The following is a 20,551-nucleotide window of genomic DNA, read 5'->3' as shown; positions in this document are numbered from 1 at the left end:
CACTGTTCAGTCACCAGGTCTGGGTACCACCAATAAACAAAGATTTATTTGGAAATTTCCAAACCTGCCAGAAGTGGCACTTGCCAAGCCCTAGGCCCACCCTCCTTACCAAGCTCCAAAGGGCAACAATAGTCCCCGCCATCTCTCCCCTGCACCTACCCCTGCCCACACACACCCCTGCCTCAGGCCCCGCCAGAGAACTAGTGTGCCCTCCCTCTAGGAGGCGTTACCCCCAGGCCCAAGAGCTGGGGTGGCAGCCCTCTGGCCTCTCAGGAGATGATGGCGGCCAGAGCCGCTTGCATAGATTGAGAAAAGAAAATAAGGAAGGAGACACCACGTAGGGCTCCCTGAAAAACCCCAGCTTACCCCTGTACAAAAAAAAGTGGCTCCCGCATAGAAAAACCTGCTCCACGAATAGTGCAAATACCCAAGAAAGGAAAAAAAACCAGCAGCAAGGCTGGGCTGGTAGGAATGGCAAAGAACTTTGGTTTGGAAAGGCTAGGAAGAGTGTGAGCTGTGCCCCTCTTCCTCGCCCAGCTCCTCAGAGCCAGCGCTGACACTCGCCCCAAGGGGGTCTGTAAACAAGCAAAGCCAGGGGCCTTTGGTTCTGAAAGGTCTCGGTTACCATGTCAAAGCACAGCCTCCAGGTCCTACTTGGGCCTGCCTGCAGGGGGCAGAGGAGGCCTCTGCTGTGAATCCGATTAAAGCCAACGTGTAAGTAATAAGGCTTTGGGACCAAGCAACAAGGAATCCTATCACTACACTTATGAAACTAAAGCTGGGGAGCAGAGGGTGACAGGAGACACCCCTCACCCCCTCCTTATCCTACGTGTCTGTGCCCCAGAGGGCGGTCCCCTTCCAGGCTGAGGAGGGGGTGGCTCCAGGGCTGGGAAGAAAGGAAGGGATCCCTGAGCAGTTAGGTCAGGCGGATTCCCAGCACCTGTTCCAGTTCCTGCCTTCGCTGCTGCACCTGGAGGAGGGAGAGACGGGCAGCTCAGGCCTGTGTGCCCGCCTGCGCTTGTGAGCAGCTCACCCTCCCCTCTGGTGTGCAGTCCAGCTCAACCACAGGCGGGCAGACGGGGCGGAGCCGCCTCACCTTGGCAAAGATGTGCCTCCCCACTGCTTCCTGGGCCCAGGGCTGGTGGTAGAAAGCAGCTCGTCTCTCCTCCTCAGGATTCCCAATCACATCAGTGATGATCTGCAAAGAGCCAGGAGGAAAGCTGAACATGATTCCTACCCCTGACCTATCAGCCCCCGGAACCGGAAGAATAGTGATGGGGGCACAACCACCCAGAGCTTAACATGGGATCAACCTCAGGAAAAAGGAGCACACCTTGAGGTCCCGGCGCTGGGAACGGAGCCATTCCTGGATGAAGTCCTGGGGGTCAGTGCTAAAACTGAGCATGAAATCCCTCTGGGTCTTCAGCTGGTTGATGGACTCAATGGTCTCATGGATCTGGGAAAAGGGGTACATGTGTCAGACTGGCTGTTTCCAGCCCTAATCCCAAAGGACTCGGATCCCATCCCAAGGTGCCACAAGTATGGAAATGCCCGAGAGCCTGCCTGGCCTCACTGTGGGCCCCAGAGGAGGTTGTGAGGGTAGGGGCCCACCTTGACATCAAGAGAGGCGATCTCCTGCTGATTGGTGGTGGAGGCCAGAAAATTGCTCATCTGGGCCTTGAGCGGGTCATCCACCTCCACGTCAATGTCGTAACAGGCTGTCTTCTTCTGGTCGTTAGGGTCCACGCTACACACAGCACAGGGGAGGGAAAGCGTGAGCACACAGCTCCACCCCATCCACCTGGGCCAAACTGCACACGCTCGGGGAGCAGGAAACCAAACCTGCTGCTTCTCTCTGGCTTTAATTCAAGCCAGAGGTAAACTGCTCTTAGAGAAGCCTTCCTCCCCCTCTTCCCATTTACCTAATGACATGGTTGATGACAATGGGGTCTGGATGCTGCAGCAACCCGGCTAGCTTCATGGGAATCTCAGAGAAACGGAGTCGGCCACAACTGAAGATCTAGAGAGAGCACCAGAGGGTTGGTGATGCCTCTGTGGGCACACGGGGAAGTGGACCATCCCAGGGGCGGTGTGAAGAACGTGGCTGAGAACTAGCCCAGTGGAGCTCTGGAGGCGCAGGCAAGACGGGGGCTGCGAGACTAGAGGGGGGACGGTGTCCCAGCTAACCTGGCGGAAGTACCGGTTGCAGTTGATGTACTCCCGCTCATGGCCGTCCTGCAGCTGGTTGTGTTTGATGTAGAGCCACAGGGCCTGCATGATGGCAGCCCTCGTCTGTGTGTGCACCCCCAGCAGCCTCGCCAGTCGGGGGTCCAACTTGTACTGGGGAGGCTGGGATGGACAGAGGGGAGTCAGAGGAGGGGTTCTTGTGAAAAAAAAAAGCAGAATAGGACAGGGACAGGGACAGGCTTTACAACAGGGACCTGCCCCGATGCCCCAGAGGAGAGTCCCTGTGACCCCAAACGTGGCCCCAGGGCACTTGTCACCTGATGATCCAGCATGAGCAGGAGGGTGCACTTGACGTTGAGGTCTCCGGGCCGTTTCACCTGGAAGCCATCTGTCTCCTGGGTGGTGGGCATCCGGTGCCACTGGCAGGGGGGAGGGGAGCAGAGCTCATCACCAAGGGGGTGGGCATGAACATACACCCCTGGCCCTGCAAGGGGACTAAGGCCATTTCTCTGGCCACCTGGCACGTCACCCTGTGTTCCTGAACCCCAGGCCCACTCTCACCTCCACCAGGTGGTTGTCAGGCCCGTACAGTTCCTTGTCCAGCTCAATGACGAGGCTCTTAAAGAATGAAGAAAACTTCCTCTTCTGTTTACTAGGCTGGGGATGCAAAGGGGTGTGAGATAGGCGTGCTGCTGAGTGCTCAAGCCTAAGCTACACTAAGCCCCAAACAGAGGAATATTGTTTCAGCCCTGAAGCTCAGGGTACTGAGGATTCTTGGGCCCTGAAGGAAGCCGGGAAAAGTGAGAGACTTGAGACAGGGAAGGGGCTCTACGCAGCCCCACTGTCAGCCAATTAGAAAGGGGCACCCCTTCCTCGGGACACTTTACTGCCATCTGCAGGAAGAGTGTTGTAATAACCGTACAAATCTCCCACCTGGTGCTGGCTCAGAGCTGTGCAAAGCGTGAACTGTGAGCAGTGCCCTCTCCCTCATGCAGGATGTCCCCGGAAGCGCCCGAGTGTCTGGCCCGCACAGGCCACCTCCCTTCCAGACACCTCCTTCCCCAACTCACGTCATCCAGCAGTTTTCCCTCGACTCGGAGTTCCCAGGAAGCCACCTTGTCCCCTGCGGTTCCTGCACTATCACCTTCTGCCTTGCTGGGGCTGAACGTATTAGAAATATAGATCCGCAGCTTTCGTTTTTGCTAAAGAGAGAAAGACGACCGGTTAGCTAGAGGGGGACCAGTGTGTTGGAAAACACTGCTACCCAATCTTCCCGTCTGAACTCATTCAACGTCAATACAGAGCAGTGACTGTGGGCCAGGCCCCTGGTTAGGCACTGGGAATCAGGAGAGGAAATTTCAGTCCTGGCCTTCAGAGGACTCACAATTTCATAGGGGAGACAGATGCACTACCAACAGTTCCAACACAGGGGGATCAGTGGTGTGACAGAGGTACAGAGGGGGTGCTATCAGGCAAACCAGAAGCCTCTGGCTCATATTTTAAATGAAACTCAAACACCCATGATGGTCCCAGAATATCATCTCCTGGAAAGGCTTCACCATTCAAGAGGCTGTTCTAGATAAAGCTTCTCCAGGGATGGGGAAGAAGACAGGAACTATCCTCATCTACCCTGTAGTTCTGCCTTTCAAACTTCTGACCACGATCTACAATATTTACATTTTAAATCATGATCCAGGATCTGCACACATAAATACATGAAATAAAAATGTCGTTAAGTCCTTTACTACTGTGAAGAATTAGTATAATTTCTACTATGTTCTATTTCATTAAGAACGTGCTGGCCCCACCACACTAAATTGAGTTCATGCTCAATGGGCTGTGTCCTACAATGTGAAAACTCCTGCTCTAGCCCATCACAGACCCTCACGTGGCCCCTGGAAAACAAGGCCAGGGAGAGGCAGAGAAGCCTGGCAAGGCCCAGAAGTAGCCGGGACTGCACACACCGTCAGAGGCTTTTTGATGGCCTCCTGGATCTCCATCCGCTTTCGAGCAATGGTCTGGTCCAGCTTCCGCTCAAAAGCCAAGAGATCCATGTACGCCTGAGACTCTGGGACAAGCTCCCGAATCTGGAGGAAGGGAGAAGGGGTTCATCACCTTGTTTCAGCTGCAGCTCTGGCTCCTTCCTCCATTCCTCCCTCACCCCAGGGTTAGGGGAGACTGACCCCAACCCCAGCCAACCAGCCCTTGGGTGAGCCTCCTAGGCCCCCTCCCAACATACTCACTCGCTGAGGTAGAACTTTATCTGCCATCTTCCTCCTCTTTAACCTGGGAGGACAGAAACCCACTTAAGAGGTCACTGGTCCAACGTACCTCCCCCACCCACCATCTACCTCTCCAGTCCCCAGGACCTTCCCCCAGGAGACCTGGGAGTCTTCCTCAATCATCGAAGCTCTTAGGACAGAAGGAAACCATCTGTTACCACTAGAGCTGCACTAGATGGGGTGGGAGAAACAGGACAGTCTTACCCCCGGCGCTGGGCAGGCATCGGGGGCTGGGCCTGGGGCACAAGCAGGCGTTTTCGGAATGGGTCCATCATGGTGGGTGGCATGCCAGGTCGAAGTGGAGCAGCTGAGCCAAATGGGGAGCCGGCAGGGGGTCCCACCTGCAAGCCAGCCATGGGCATCCGGCTCCCTGGTGACATGCCAGGCCTCTGGGGGGAGTGAGCCAACGGAGATGCACAGGTCAGCGGTGGGGCCCTTTGGGGCCCATAACCCATTCCCTCCATCCCTCTGCTCAGCCAGGTCCAGCCCTGAGCAGCACATGGCAGAGCCCGCGGAGCCCGGGCAGGAGTGCCAAGAACAAAGGGGAGCAGGCGCCTGAGAGCAGAAGTGTAAACCACACCTGCCCCGCCCCCTTCAACCGCCCTGGCAGCCGTGCCAGCGAATGAGGCCTGCAGAGCCCAGGGGTGGGAGGAGAATCCTGCCTGCAGAGAGAAGAAGGGCCTGGGGGAGTTTTTCAGGGCCCATCGCCACTCCAACCACCTTCCGGCCCTAGCACACTGTGCCCCTGCTCCCTGGGACCAGCCAGCTTCAAGGCACTCCTGAGGCTCTCAGACGGTCCCACCAAGCACTCCCATCCTCTCCTTCCCCCAGCTTGAGGGAGAAGCCTGGGGGCAGTATCGTAGCCAGGAGCTGGGTGTAGTGTGATAGGAGCAGGCTGACGGGTCACAGCCGCAACACCCATCCCCTGTCGCCAGCCTGGTGGTGTGACTAAGAGGAGAAAGGCAGTCCAACAGGCTGGCAAGCCCATCAGGCAGTGGAGCCCCAGGTGAGCAAGCTGCAACAGGATGGTGTGGAGCCTGTCCCGACCGGTGGCGGGGGGGCCTCAGGCGGAGTACAGAGACCATCTGGTCGCCATATGGCCCCTACTCACAACCACAACTGGACCCTTCTCTCACCTCCCCACTGCCCAGCCCCCAACTCCTATGCCAGAAGACCCCGAAGGGGAAGCTGTGGCTCCTGCGGGAGAGAGAGCAACTGGCACCTGGCCTCTGCGCGTGGTCCACGCACCACCTGGTGGCTAGGGCTGGCTTGGCAATGCCAAGCTGGAGAAGGGAGGTAAGATTATCCTGGGATGCAAGGATCGAAGTCTTAGGATCAGCAGAGGAATCTGAATGAGAGGCGGCTTCTTTAGAAGCCTGCGGAAGGATTTCCCACCGAGGTCAGGCTGCCCAGCATCTCTGTGGAGCCCCTCGGGGAGGAACCCCCGCCCCTTCCCCGAGGCTGCTGCCTGCAAGGCCTGTTTGGCAGCTCTGCCTCGTACACACTGTCCCTGGCAGCTTCACAGGCCTGGCCCCAGGGCCCAGATTATGCAACCGCCAGGACCAGCCAACCAAGCCAGGCTGGGTGGGGACTCCGCACCAAATCAAAGGACCCCCGCCCCCCCCCAACCCCGCCAGCATCAGGAGACTCCTGCTCCACCTCTTCAACCAGCACTCAACCCATGTTCTCACCAAGGAGGGTCAGATTCTTGACCAGATGCAGAGATGGACAGAAACGTGACCCAGAGTTGGGGGGAAGGGGAAAGGAGTGGGGCGGGGAGGAAGCGTTTGGGAGGATGGAGTTCAACGTGGGGGGCTCTGTCTGGGACCTCTGGAGTCCTGCCACAAGTCTCTCCTCATCAGGAGGAGGGGCATCTGAGCTGTTGAGAGGCAGACAGCCTGCTTCTCTGCCTTAATGAGCCACAGCTAGAGATGATAGAAACAACTCAGGGTGGCCACAGCTGAGAGCCCAGCCCCACGCACCCTAGATTCGAGTTTTTCCCACCAGCGCCCGAGCCGAAGGGGAGGAACAACTGAGGCGGGGGACCTGCAGAGTGGGAGCCGGGGCCTCTTCACTAGGGCGCCCGCAGAACCTCCTCGGCAACACGCACCCCGCTGAGGCAGGTGCTCCCGGAACAGGAAGTCCCCGGAGCAGGCGGCACAGGCAGGGCCTGGAAGAGGCCCCTCCCAGACGCTGCTCCAGACTCTTCCCGGGCGAGGGCCCCCAGCTCGCCCAGGGCCCCAGGCCTCTCCCGAGGGGGAAGGGGCCCAGGGAAAGGCTGCGTGCAGTTCATTTAGTCCCAGCTCGGCCTGGCCAAGCTCCACACCTGGGCTCTGAAGCACCAGTAACTCCTCCTCTTCTAAAAAAACAGCCCAAGAGTTAAAGAAAAGAACAGAGCCCTGAACTCTTGGGCTCCCTGACCCCCTTCCTGCAGTAGGGCTAGCCAGGGAGGCCTGGCTCGGTGCCCTGAGCCTCGGGAGCGGGCAGTAACCTGCTCTCCCTCAGCCCGGCAGCAGCCCACGTCCTCAGCTGGACTCTGGCTCCACCACCGGGGACAGCAGGGGCGGGAGGCCAGGCCTGATGCTGCCACCTCCAGAGAGCACGCTCGCCCGGCTCAGCGCCTGGGGCCCTGGCGCTCCTGGTGGCTGGGCCTAAGGACCGAGGAGAAGAGCACATACCCCTGCATACATAGAAAACATCTTGAACTCTCTGGCGTGAACCCAGCAATCTGTGTTTTTGGGGTTTTTTTTTTTTCATTTTTTGTTTTCTTTAAGCTCCTTAGTAGACTGTGACACTGTAAGAAGGTGGGTCATCGCTTCCCTTCTATCAGTAGGCTCCCCTATTTGCCCCCCTTGGGCCTGAGAGCCTTGCTCCTCCAGCTCACCTCATGCACCCTAATAGAGAAGCACCCCCGCTCCTCAGATCTAAAATCCCTTCTCCGGAAGTCACATAACTGGACTTGGAAAGAGGCCAAGCAGGATCCTCCTCAAACTCAGCCAAAGTGAACTGCCCCCGACCCCGGCATCTACCTCTACTGCCGGCCCCCCCAACCCCATCCCCGGGAAGAGGAGGAGGAGACCCTGAGAAGCTGGATGGCAAGCAGAGGCTCAGTGCCTTCCCCAAGGTCCCCACTCCTAGAAGCCTGGGGCTACCCAGACAGCCAGCTCAGCCTTGCCACCGGCCCAAGGCCACTCCCTACAAATCACTGTGGAATCCATCCTCTCAGGGGCTTTCCCCAGGCCACATTTCCCATGGGCTGCAAGCTGAGGAAACTAGAGAGGCTCCTATCGGGTCCTTAGATCCTTCCCAGGCCAATGGCCCACAGGGAGGCTACTCAGCTAACTCGCCCAAGAGCCAGAATGACAGATGCAGGGATCCCTCAGTGACACCCTGGGCCCATGAATCTCCCCAAGGGGGAGAGCAAGATGGGAAAGATGAATCCCAGCTGGAGTCTTTGGGACCAGATCTGTCCCTGTCAATACTCAGACCTTGGTTTTCTTCACAGGGAGGAGGGAGAATGAGGGGTAAGAGGGAAAAATCACTGCCCCCAAATGAAGCATCTCTTTACAAAGTGAGGGCCCAGGGCTCCTGGGGGGATATGTGTCCCCTACTCTATGAGGATCCATTTGGGGGACCTCTACCTGGGCACGTGAGGTAGAGGAGACATGAGAATCTCCAAGCTGCCTTGAGAGATTAGCAAGAAGCCAGTGTCAAATGCTGGGGCACACGGATTGGGATATGGCATTGTTAGAACCTAAAGACTAATTAAAAATGGGGGGGGGGGACTTCCCTGGTGGCGCAGTGGTTGGGAATCCGCCTGCCAATGCAAGGGACACGGGTTCGAGCCCTGGTCCGGGAGGATCCCACATGCCGCGGAGCAACTAAGCCCGTGCGCCACAACTACTGAGCCCGCGTGCCACAACTACTGAAGCCTGCACTAGAGCCCACGCTCCGCAACAAGAGAAGCCAATGCAGTGAGAAGCCCGCGCACTGCAACGAAGAGTAGACCCCGCTCGCCACAACTAGAGAAAGCCTGCAAGCAGCAATGAAGACGCAACGCAGCCAAAAAAAAAAAAAAGTGGAGAGGGTGGTGGGAAAAAGGATGGGCGCAATTCCCAAGCATTCTGGGGGCGACCAGAAACAATGAACTTGGGGACTGATAAGCCCCAGCCCCCCAGTGTCAGGCTGAGTTCCTCACACACTGACCCCAAGGACGGAGTCTCTGCCTCTCAATGGCTTTTGAAGCTGCAACCCGAGAAGCCCCTCTGCAAAGCCAAAAAAGACAGAACCCTTTGAAGCAACTCTCTGCAGGCTCCTCCAGCCGCAGACCAGCGGTGCTCAGTGGAGCCTCTCTGCTCCTCCAGACTGATCAACTCCTGGACACTATGACACCAGGCAGAAAGCCATAAAGAAAGTCTGTCCAGAATGGGCTGGGCTTTCCTCCTTCCTCAGGCTTGTCCACCACCCTCTCTGGTCTAACCCAGAGTCATCCCTGTGTGAAGGCCCCTGGGCCTGACCCAGGAGTAGACTACCCCTGCACAGGCTGGAATCTCTTATCTTCTGCCTCCGGTGGCCGTGGGAAGCCAGGCCCTTCTTCCTCCTCCTTAGCAGCTGGGAGCCATCTCAGACACGCTAGAACTCTGCCAGTTCCCAAGTAGAAAAAAAAACAGAGCAGACTTGGAGTAGGACCAAGACCAATGCAGGGTAACCTGCTTTCTCAGTGAGGGTCCTTTTCCAAAACTTTCTCATCACTTCCCAGGACCCCTTACCCGATAATCTACACTAGACTTCTCATCCCACCCGCCCACAACTCACTAGGTCCAACAACGCCTCCATCTCTCAGTTGCTCAGAATCCCTGTTCTAAGGAAGAACCCCGACCCTCCCAACTGCTTCAAACCCTACACCCCAGAGGCGCTCTTACCTTCTCCCCCAACTCCTCCACCACCACCTAGCCGAGCCCGAGGGTCCCTGGCCTTGCCCCCCACCGTGCCCCGTGAAATCCGCATGCAGAGCCCCTATGCCGTCTGTACAGGAGGCTGCCCCAGGGCCCTCACTCGAGGCCCCCTTCGCCCCCTGCCCCGGGCGTGCTCGCGGCGCCGCCCGCCCATCCGCCCTCCTCACCTGGAACTGCGCCGCAGGGCCCGCGGGGCCCATGGGGCGGAAGGCGGCGGCCCCGGGGCCCCCCACGCCTCCAGCCGGCCCGGGCCCCCTGAGCGCCGGTCCGGGCAGCATGCCGGGTCCTGCTGGCGGAGGCGGAGCTCCCAGGGCCGCGGCAACGGCGCCGCCGCCAGGGCTCAGCGGGGGCAGCGGGAACCCGCCCGCGCCACGGCCCGACATCGCTCCGTCCCGTCCGGCGGTGTCTCGATCCGGACTCCGGGCTTCGCGCTGAGTTCGCTCCGCGCTCCGTGCTCCGGGACTTTCCGCTCTAAATTCCGGGTTCTAGGGTTTGTTGATCCGGATTCCGGGATTTCCTAATCCAAGTTCGCGAGTTCCTCACAAACCCAGTTTGGGGCAGGGCCGATCCTGATTCCGGTCCTGCCCGGGAAACTCCGGATCCGGGATGTGCTACGGGCCCGCTTGCCTCCCCCGGCCTCCGGAGGTTTGGCCGCCAGTGTCCAGTTACGCAGAGGCGGCAACTAACCCCCTGCCCCGCCTAATCCAGCCCAGCACTAAGCCCCGCCTATACCCAGCCGCCCAGTGCGAGGATGCCTCCTCAAATCCCGCCCCTCGCGAGACCCGCCCCCAACAGGCACCACCCCTAACCGCCGGCCCTCCCGGAGCCCCGCCCACACCCCTTGTGCCGGCCCTCCATCGGAGGGGCGGGGGCGGAAGCTGCGCACGGAAAAGCGGGGCGGGGTCAGAGGTCAAAGGTCAGAAGGGCCTCTACAGTGAAAGAGAAGTTGATGCTTTCTCCCTCGTGCAGCCGAGTCACCGGGGTACACGGCCACGCTCCCTGAAAATACTTCTATCAGACATACTTTCTACGTTTTCAGCATTAAAGACAACTTACAGCTGCTCTCTCCAGCAGAACAGCTGCCAACTTGACTTTCTTTAAAAGCCCATCCTGGGAACTTCCCTGGGGGCGCAGTGGTTAAGAATCTGACCGCCAAGGCAGGGGACGCGGGTTCGAGCCCTGGTCCGGGAAGATCCCACATGCCGCGGAGCAACTAAGCCCGTGCGCCACAACTCCTGTGCTCTAGAGCCCTCGCGCCACAACTGCTGAGCCCGTGTGCCACAACTACTGAAGCCTATGCACCTAGAGCCCGTGCTCCGCAACAAGAGAAGCCACCACAATGAGAAGCCCGTGCACCGCAACAAAGAATAGCCCCTGCTCGCTGCAATTAGAGAAAGCCTGCGCGCAGCAACGAAGACCCAACACAGCCAAAAAAAAAAAAAAAAAAAAAGCCCATCCTGGTGGCTCAGAGCTGCCAAGGGACTTGGCTGCCCCAGACCTGATCCAGCTGTGTGAAGGGCTGAATTGGCCAAGCGCCGAGTTCTTATCGCATATTTTGAATGTGCCTCTGCCTCACTTTAAGGAAGCCTAGTACATTACTCCACAGGAAATGTTTCTAGGCAAAGGAATTTTGCATTATGAGAAGCCTCCCTCAGTTAAATAAGATCCTTCTCCAGGATTTATAGCACTTTTCAAAAATTCAGTACCTTTTCAGAAATCAGCCCTGTGTCAGAGGTACTCAGAATAAAGTGCTTCAGCTGTGCCAGATGTTCTGTGATTTTTCTCCCCATGATACAGACCAGTGCTTCTTCAACTCTTAAGGAGCATAAGAAACACCTGGGGCTTTTGTTTAAAATGCAGATTATGATCCAGTAGGCCTGGGTTCTGTGGTAGAGATCAAGATTCTGCATTCCTAACGAGCTCCCAAGCAATGCTGTTGTTACTCAGACTACACTTTTGACTATCCAAGATCGACTTCTTCATTATACAAATTCTCTGCTTTATGTTTTCATCCCCAACCAAGTGTTGCACCATAGCACCTCAGATCCTGTTTAGAGTGCAACCCTTTTTAGTTAGTTCTGTTCATCTGTACTTCCTGGTATCTTTATCCTCCAGTGATAAACCCTGCTATTGCTGCTGCTGCTGCTTTCCTGCCTCTTGGTCTTCTCAGAGATCCCTCTTCTCTTTCTCCCTAAAAGTGGGTTACCTGCCAGTCTGAAAACAGACCACTGGAATTGTTCTAGTCATTGAATCAAGGCCCCTCCCCACCACTGCAAAGTGGGTAAAGAATTCTTGACAATGCAGTTAATGTCCATTTCAGGACTTTCAAGCTGCTAGGGCAACAGTAATTCCAGAGGAAGTAGTAAGTGTGAATCTCCTGGGGAGCTATTCCAAAATATCCCTGCCAAGCCACCCCCCTACGTACACACACACACACACACACACACACACACACAAACCATTGGCTCCCAGTGTTGTATTTAAAAAAAGACCTCCCAGGTAATTCTGACACAACCCTCCTTACATGTGTAAACAAGTGAATGATCTTTAAGTATAGTGAGATAAAATGATAAACAATGTCAGCAATGAGCTAATTGCAATGAAAAAATATCCTCAAGGTGTTAGGGGGAAAACAGATACCTAAGACATGGTAGAGGTTAAAGATTTCCTAGACAGCAGGCAGAGAAGAGCTAACATTTATTAAGCATTTACTACACATATTATCTCATTTCATCCTCACAATGCATATAAGGTACATACTACTTTTACCTCTATTTTAGAAATCAAGGCAGAGAGATTCAGTTCCTTGCCTGCTCTTACTGTGATGGTGCTGGGATTCAAACCTGGTTCTGATCTGGCTTGAGAATCCACAATCCAGGCACTTACCCACTATATATGACTTCTTGTTGGTAACTGTTATTCCTCTATTACCTCTGGTCTGTTATTACTTGCAAAGAAACAGTGTTCAAACTGAAAAGCAAGTGCCACAGGGACTCAGAGGGAGGTTGATTGGTAGGGCCCGATTAATCGGAAAATGTTTCCTGGAGCACTTTGATTTGAAGAAGGAGATACGATTGGTGGTCACCCAGTAGATGAATGGATCTGATATCTCACTTTGAGACAATTCAGAACCTTGTGAAAAGAGAGCACTAGGTTAACACTGAAGAAAAGATAGAGATGTGGGGAGGGGAGGCCATTTCCACTGCCACCCTCGTAGGACCTAATGGTACAGCCTATTACATGACTTGCAGTCATGGAGGCAGCATTCCCATGCCTTTGTTCTTTCAACTTGGAATGCCTTTTTCTCTTCCTCCCTTCTTCCCTTGATACTTATTCTGCTCAGTGACCACTTTTCAGAATTTCATTCTGAGATCTTCTATGGTCTCAAAAGAAGGACTTTCCAATAACCTCTGGACCCTGTTGTATCTACAGATGCCCAGAGACTGAATGGAACTGAAGTATTTAATGTAATAAAGTGTTTAATAGTAAAGTATTTAATACAACCAGAGCCAAAGGGATAATCCCCAGCATGGGCTCTATGGTTCCTTGCTCAGCTGTCTGGTGGGCAAAATAGCCCCATAAGGGTTCACAAGAGAAAGGCCCTTGGAGCAAGATGGCCCTAGAGCAAGCAGGCAAAGGATCACTCCTCAGTGTGGTGGCCCTCAGGAGGTTGGAATTACAGGAGAAACAATGTGGTAGTCAGGTCATGGTGGGAAAAATTTATCACGATGGCAGCATTCTGGGGCTGTATGAGGGGTCTGTCCCCCCTGGAGCGTCCAGGCAGCTGACGCATCCATCTCCCATGTGGATGTGGTGGGGAGGCAGGCCTGGGGCACTGCCCAGTCAGAGCAGCAGAAGGGCTGGATAGTAAAGCAGCAGATGCTGTAGTTGCCATTTGAGAAGCCTTTATTGAACACCTTCCATGTGCCAGTCCCTGACATGTTCTAGCAAAGAAGATAAATGCATAAATAGATCATTTCTCCATGTGACAACTGCTAAGATAAAGGTATTCACAAGGTACCCTGGGAAAACAGAGGAGGCCTTTAGTGGGGGAAAGGGATTAGTAAAGACTTCTTGAAGGAGGTTATGCAAAAGAGGTTATGAATGAGTTAGGTAAAGAAAACAGTGTAAGACTCAAGGGCATGAAGCAGTACAGGGTGAAGAGAATCAGAATCAATTTTGCTGGATTATCAAGTGTAAGTCAGAAAGCTCCTCTTCTGTGTGCCCAATTGAGGTCATGGTTCTCAACACACATATTTTCACAGTCAACACAGTCTAGCAGGTAAAACTCCTGAAGCACAGACTTCCAATAGTGGGAGCAGATACCAGGATTCAAGATGTGGGCTTTAGGCCTAGAGCCCAGGTGACACTCCTGGACTCTCTGGAGCCAAGGTCTGGGGCTTGATTCTACCATTTGTTCTCCCCCCATGCAAGGAAGAGGGTTACGATGCATTCAGAGACCTACGTGTGGCACTGTGGTCTCAGAGTCCTCTTCCTGGTCACTTCTCAGACCCTCCCAGAGGTGACCTCCTAGCTCTGGAATTTGGCCCCAGAGCTGCTGGTAGAATGGAAAAACAGAGGAAAGATAAGGGTCTCCCCTGGGATCTCTGACTTATCCTCACTCTTCTTCTGGTCCCTAAATGTGCTTGTCCTCTGACATTCTATCTTTAGCTCTTTTCTGTATACATGACCTACCCAGACATACTCATCTACTCCCATCCTTTCAATTACTGTCTATTTTCTGATGACCCTAAATCTCTAACTCCAACTCCCACCTCTCTCCTGACCTTCAGATCCATATCTCCAACTCCCTGCTAGATGCTCCCTAGGTCATTTAAACACATCTGTCCAAAATCAGTATCTCATTGTCCTCCCTCTCAGTCTCCTCCCCTGTGTCTATCTTGATTAAGGGCATGAAAACATGGCGAAGGGCCAACGCTGCCTTGCTGAGACGTTCAAACTGGTCTTGTAGGCAGCTGAGAGCCAAAGAAGGTGGAGTGACCCAAACAGATGCCCAAGGCGCCTGCAACCAAAAGCAAAGAGAATAGAGGAAGCCTTAAGGACCTTCATTCTTGAAATCATCTTTTACTCTTCCCTCTCTTACTCCTGCTCAGTCTTAGTCACCAAGTTCTATTGGTTTTACCTCCTAAATCTCTCTTGGATCCATCCTACCCATCTTAGGTCAGGAACTCAGCACCTCTTCCATAACCTCCCTCTGCCACGGTTTCTCTGCTAATAGGCCATTCTACCCCATTCCCCCTCCCAATTTTATCTCAAGATAGCAAATCTGATCACATCTCTCCATTTTCTCATATTCGTGTGCCCTCCATCACCTTCACTAGTGGGCTTTAAACCCACTGTGGTCCTTCGGGTTTCTCAGAGCTCTTGTGGAGAGCTGAGAATGAGGTGAGAGGGCAGAGCTAGGAGTTCCTCCCTTGCTTGACCTCCCCGCACCCCACCTTCCATATCCCTGCTTCAGACAAGGAGCTCTACTTTTTTTTGCTTTTTATGTTGAGTGACCTTGCATGATTCCTTTCGCAGAAAGGGTTCCTAAAGGGTTTCTAAAATGTTAAAAGCCAATGGCTTCCAGAAGAGTCTATATCTAAACATGGCATAGTTGGCTCTTTATTCTCTGTCCTCCTCCTACCTCTCTAGCTTTATTTTCCACCAACGTCCCATGTATTCTACCATCAAGCCACACTGAACTTGCCCTTCCCTGAACATACCTTTCATGCTGTGGTTCTTCTGCCTATGATGTCACTAGAATGTCAGCTCCTTGAAGGCTGGGACTTTGTTCGCTGCTGTGTCCCCACTGCCTGGAACTATACCTGGCACAAAGTTAAGTACTCAATACATATTTATTAAATGAGTAAGTGTTCTTCCCCAGTTCTCTGCTATGCAAGAGTCTGTTTATTCTTCAAGGCCAACTCAAATGTCACTGCCTCTGGAATTTTCCGTGATTTCCTATCCCCACCCTCCAACTGCCATTGTCAATTTGTTGTTCTCTTTTCTGTTTTCCATAGCACTCAGTCTAAATCTGTGTAAGAGTACTCATCATAATTGTGCTGTGGCTTTTGTTTGGGGCTCTCCAACCACGCACCCCTGCAGTGTGAACTCCAGGACAGTGCACAAAAAAGTGCCTGCTCAGGAAATAACTCTGAAAAACGTTACCTCTGCTTCCTCACCCTAGAACTCTGTTCCAAGTTGGTCCCAATCAGGAGTTAACCCATCAGGGCAGAAGGTTAAAACCAGCTTAATCATAGTAGTTAACTTTGACTCCCAAATCTTTCTTGAGCTTTACACTCTCACTCTCTTGAACATATTGACTTGTGACCTTCCACCTGGATTCCTGGATTTTTCTTTGTTTACTCCCTAGCTCAGATCTTATCCTCACCTTGACTCTGATGGGCTGCCAAGGTTGATTCACTTAGTACTAACTCCTGATGTTCAACCCTTAATCTATACGCTCTCCTGATTCTGGTTAAGACTATACTGATCCTAACTAGCCATTTAGCCTCTATGAACAAGTTGCCCTGAGTTAGGCATTGCCAGCCCCACGAATAAAGAGCAGGTAAGGGAGAAAGAGAGTCTTGAGGGATCAGGGAGGCAGCAGATTTGGGGAGCCAAGAAACCAAGTAAAAAAAGCAGTCAAATGAGAGATGCACCTTCAGAAGAGGATAGCTCTCCAGCTGGGGTTTCTCCGGCTTTTGTCAGGTTCAAACCTGCTGCCTCTATAAGCCAGTCCCACAGTCATGAACCACCTGGGCCAAAGCAATTATCCATCTGAAGGAATGCCTTCTCCACTTCTCTAGGAAAGCACCATTCACATAAAGAAATGGGACAGCTGGAGCAAGCTTATTTGCTAAAATTCCATTCACTAAGTGACCATTTTATAAAATTACCAGAACTTTTAAAAAACTATTTTACATGATATAGCTATTTTTATTACATGGGATTATACTAACAGCCTTAAAGATTTTGAAGGTTAAAATTTTAATTGAAGAAATGAAATTTAAGGCTGATATGCCATTGAGGAACTGGAAAAAGAATAAAAATGTAAGCATATGACAAAATAGAAAATGACATTCAACAGTACCTGAAAAAAAAAAATAAGCAGCTGAAAAAATCCTGCCAAGTGCAGAAATTTTGATTTCTAACAAGGAGTGATTAGGATGTTGATTTGGTAGCACTTTACAGAAAGAGTTAACATAAATGAGCAAAACCATTGAAAGCCACAAAAGAGAAATGAGGGCAGCTTAAAGGGGTTACTATGATAGAGCTTATGAACTAGCCTCAGATTTGATATGCATTAACCAGGAAAATGAATTTGTAAAGGACCAAAAAAACAAACAAAGAACAGTGAACATGCTAAAACTCAGGTAAAGCAACAGAAGCAACCACATCACAGATACATTTTGCTAGAAATAACATACTAAAGTGATATGCAAATTTAGAAATTGGTAAAAAAATTCCTGAAAATGGTAACATTCTAGCATGAAACTGAAATTTGGTTACTGATACTGAAAAAATTTTATGAATATTAAATATTTCTATAAAGACTTAAAAAACAGCTTTACTGAAATATGATTGACAATCAACTACATGTTTAAATTGCACAGTTTGATAAATTTTGATATATACACTATTTTCATAAAGTCTTTAAATTACTCTATGACTTCAGACAAATTAAATATTCCTTAAAATATTACCATGAAAATAAAATAAAAACCTGTCAATTAAAACTTCCCAGAAATCTCTGAAACCTTTTAAAACTAGCCCATAAAATAGTAATTGCTGGGAACTTTATGAAGAGGTAAAAGAAACACTTTTTTGGAAAAATGGTATTAGGGGTCATCTCCATTTTGGCCTTTTGAGTTGTCTGGGGCTGGGATAAGTTGAGGGCATGTCTCTGACAAGCATAGCTCCTCCACTCTCTCCCACTGATAGAGGATGCCAGGGGTGGGGATGATGCACCCAGCTTGTTGCCTGGAAGAGGGTGGTGATAATGTCTTCTCTGGACAGATCCAAATTCTCATCCTCACCACTACCTTTGGGGACAAGCGATGGAGAAGCAGAAGGAAAATGAAAAGCAGTCAAAGGAGGTTGGTGTCACAAAGCTAAGAGTCCTCTGGGAGTTATGCCATGCCTCCCCTAAAGAAAATTAAGGTGTGAAATCACCACTCTTCACAGACTCTCAGCTCACTCAATTACTAAATATTTATTGAGTGCATACTATGTGAGCCACTGTTCTAGGTGTTAAGGTGACAGCAATAAATAAGACACATGAAACTCATGCCCTCATGACACTTAGTTTCTAGAGAGAAAACAATAAACAGATAAACAAAAAGAAATATACAGTGGTGTACCGGTAAATATTTACCAACCAGTTCTCAGAAGAACAAAATCAAACCCTGATTTGTAACCTCTGACAATTTCAGTGATATAAATACTTCCACCATTGTAGTAAACAATAATGGAAAAGAACATGAAAAAGAATATACATATATATATGACTGAATCACTTTGCTGTACACCAGCAAACTAACACAACATTGTAAATCAACTACACTTCAATTAAAATTTTTTTTTAAACTTCTACCATGGTCTTCAGGTAACCAACCTACATCACTAAATGCAGAGCTGGGAAGAGAACGGCTCGCCCATTCGAGTTGTTCCAGAACACCACTGGATATTTTTATCTATAGCACTGGATAAGTGCTATAAAGAAAAATAAAGTCTGGCAGTTTTAGAGATTAGTCAGGAAAGGCCCTTCTGAGATCGGAAGAGGAAAATACAGATGCCCATTTACTGCATACCTATTTTTAGTGTCAGAAAACAATGGTAGGCACTTTCATATAAATAAACTAAATGCCATTCCTGTTGACAGATGAGGAAACTGTAAATTTCCCATAGTCTTAAAGCTAGTAGGACATTTTTGAGGGATTCATTGGCTTGTTTAGCCCCCAAGCTTCTGTTTTATCCAACATTCTCCCTCAAACTGTCAGTATGGAAGGAGAGGAGGCAGTGGTACTAGGGTACAAGACAGGCAGCTGAAAAAAAAAAAAAAAAAAGGTTCTTAAGACTTATACTGGTCAGGACTTCCCTGGCGGCACAGTGGTTAGGAAGCCGCCTGCCAATGCAGGGGACATGGGTTTGAGCCCTGATCCGGGAAGATCCCACATGCCGCACAGCAACTAAGCCCCTGCGCCATAACTGCTGAGACCACGTGCCTAGAGCCCGTGCTCCGCAAGAGAAGCCACCGCGATGAGAAGCCCGCGCACCGAAACGAAGAGTAGCCCCCGCTCGCCGCAACTAGAGGAAGTCCACAGGCAGCAACTAAGACCAAACGCAGCCAAAAATAAATTAAAAAAAAAAAAAAACTTATACTGGTCACCAAAACTGCCAACATTAATAATTTCCCGGCCTGCCTCCCCCATACAAAGATTAGTGAGGCCTCTCCAAGTCTTGTTTCCTCATTCACGAAATCGGGTTAAAACTACTGCCTCCTCGCTGGAAGGGAATTCTATTAAACGAGATAGTGGATGCACCTAATAACAGCCCTCCTAAAAAAACCCTCCCAAATCCTCAAGTTTCACTTCACCAAGAAACTCAGCCCATGCCTCACGGTCAGACCAACGATTACGGGAGAGCCAAAGCTGCAAAAAGATGCCAATGTGAACGGCCCTATCTGGGCTCAGGGAAAGGTTTCTGAGACACGACCCTTGGGAGACGTTAGACGTGGAAGCTAAGGAAAAGGGACCTGGGGTGAAAAGAGGCAACAAAGGAGGATTTACAAGCTCACCTTAATTTTTATAGCTTATTGATAAGCCCTGGGCGGGAGCAAGGGCGCAGACACCTTTGGTAGGAAGTGAGGCCCGAACCGCTAGTTCCCTCAAGCGTGTTACTTCTATGTGGAGAGCGGGGTATACAAACGGGGGTCGCAGCGCCGAAAAGACTTTTCAGACAGTGTCAGGGCGTGCCTCCGAACCCCTTTCCCAGCCCACCCAGGAAGAGCCTGGTGGAGTCCCAGCAGGATTTTATGCGAGTCACCAGCCGAGGTCCACGGCGGAGCCCGCTCGGAGGACCAAGGCGAGAAAGAGGCTGCGCGGGCAGTCCACTCCCGCGCGGGCAGTCCACTCCCGCGCGGGCAGTCCACTCCCGCGCGGGCAGTCCACTCCCGCGCGGGCAGTCCACTCCCGCGCGGGAGCCTCACGTGTTCAGGACGCACCACCAGACGAAGAGGCACAGGGGTGCCGACAACCCCTTGTTTTCCTTACAGAGGCATTATTTGATACAACCACCATTTCCCTTTTGTTTTCACGTTTTTTTTAATGTAGTAGCCATTACCTTGAGTCAAATGTGCGCTCTCTGCCAAGCAGGATACAGGCTTCCCTACTCTCATCTTCCCCGTTACCCCCTCCTGTCGTCCTAGCTTCCGGCCCGCCCCGCTTGTCTCAGCCAACCCTCGCTAAGCTTCTGCGTAGACGTCATGAGTTTCTAGGCAGATCAGGCAAATCCTCCGGCCAGGAGCGTCTTCGTGCGCCCCCGCCAGGCTGTGCCTACAAACGGTCTGAGCGCGTGGCGGGCGCCTGAGAGCGAAGCGGGCGAGGCGAGGAGCGGCTGGAGCTGCGAGGAGCGGCCCTCAGTGAGAACTTAGGTCTTGTTTTCTTTGCTTGGATTCATGCTGGGGTCTTCTCCCGGCTTTCCTGTCAAATCTGTGGGGGTCTGGCCTCCTGGTGGGCTTTACCTCCTCACACTCCGGAATTTTTGAGGAGCACTCATTGAAGTATTTCCCCCACATAGTTAAAAAATTTAAAATACCATCCACCTTTAAAAGGCTTCATGGCCTGTTGGGCTGAGAGCCACGTTGTATACACGCTGCACGGGAAACTCCTTCCGAGCCACAACTGACTGAGCTCTGTATCCGAGCAGTGGGCACAGCCCCTCACTCAAGTATTTGTAAATATTTTATCTAGTTCATTCATTCATTCGTTTATAGTCGTTGAACACCTACAGCCATTCTGGGTGCTTGGGATCCATCAGTGAAAAAGGCCCTGCCCTCATGGGGCTTACAGTCCAGGCCGGAAGTAGACCAGACTCCCAGGCCTAAGGGGTCAGGGGGAGTGT

At 52.0% G+C, this 20,551-nt stretch overlaps 1 protein-coding gene across 2 annotated transcripts; it reads right to left on the bottom strand.

Annotated features, from left to right (window-relative positions):
- Positions 1-18: 18 nt before the first annotated feature.
- On the bottom strand, positions 19-19,794 carry SMARCD2 (SWI/SNF related, matrix associated, actin dependent regulator of chromatin, subfamily d, member 2). Of its 2 annotated transcripts, none has more exons than XM_059907220.1 (13): positions 19,772-19,794; positions 4,674-4,858; positions 4,431-4,473; positions 4,152-4,274; positions 3,258-3,389; positions 2,749-2,844; positions 2,505-2,606; positions 2,188-2,349; positions 1,923-2,020; positions 1,612-1,747; positions 1,334-1,456; positions 1,097-1,198; positions 19-970 (listed from the first exon to the last, which is right to left on the bottom strand). In XM_059907220.1, the coding sequence occupies exons 2-13, from the start codon at positions 4,847-4,849 to the stop codon at positions 917-919; spliced, it is 1,347 nt and encodes a 448-aa protein (XP_059763203.1). In that variant the 5' UTR covers positions 4,850-4,858; positions 19,772-19,794; the 3' UTR covers positions 19-916. The 2 variants fall into 2 exon arrangements, with proteins under 2 accessions (XP_059763203.1, XP_059763202.1); XM_059907219.1 differs by lacking the exon at positions 19,772-19,794 and adding an exon at positions 9,592-10,124.
- Between the last annotated feature and the right edge of the window lie 757 nt (positions 19,795-20,551).

Source organism: Balaenoptera ricei, chromosome 20 (assembly GCF_028023285.1).
Source record: "Balaenoptera ricei isolate mBalRic1 chromosome 20, mBalRic1.hap2, whole genome shotgun sequence".
Taxonomy (NCBI): domain Eukaryota; kingdom Metazoa; phylum Chordata; class Mammalia; order Artiodactyla; family Balaenopteridae; genus Balaenoptera; species Balaenoptera ricei.
The sequence above is the reverse complement of the archived record's forward strand: the minus strand, read 5'-3'. Positions and strand labels throughout refer to the sequence as shown.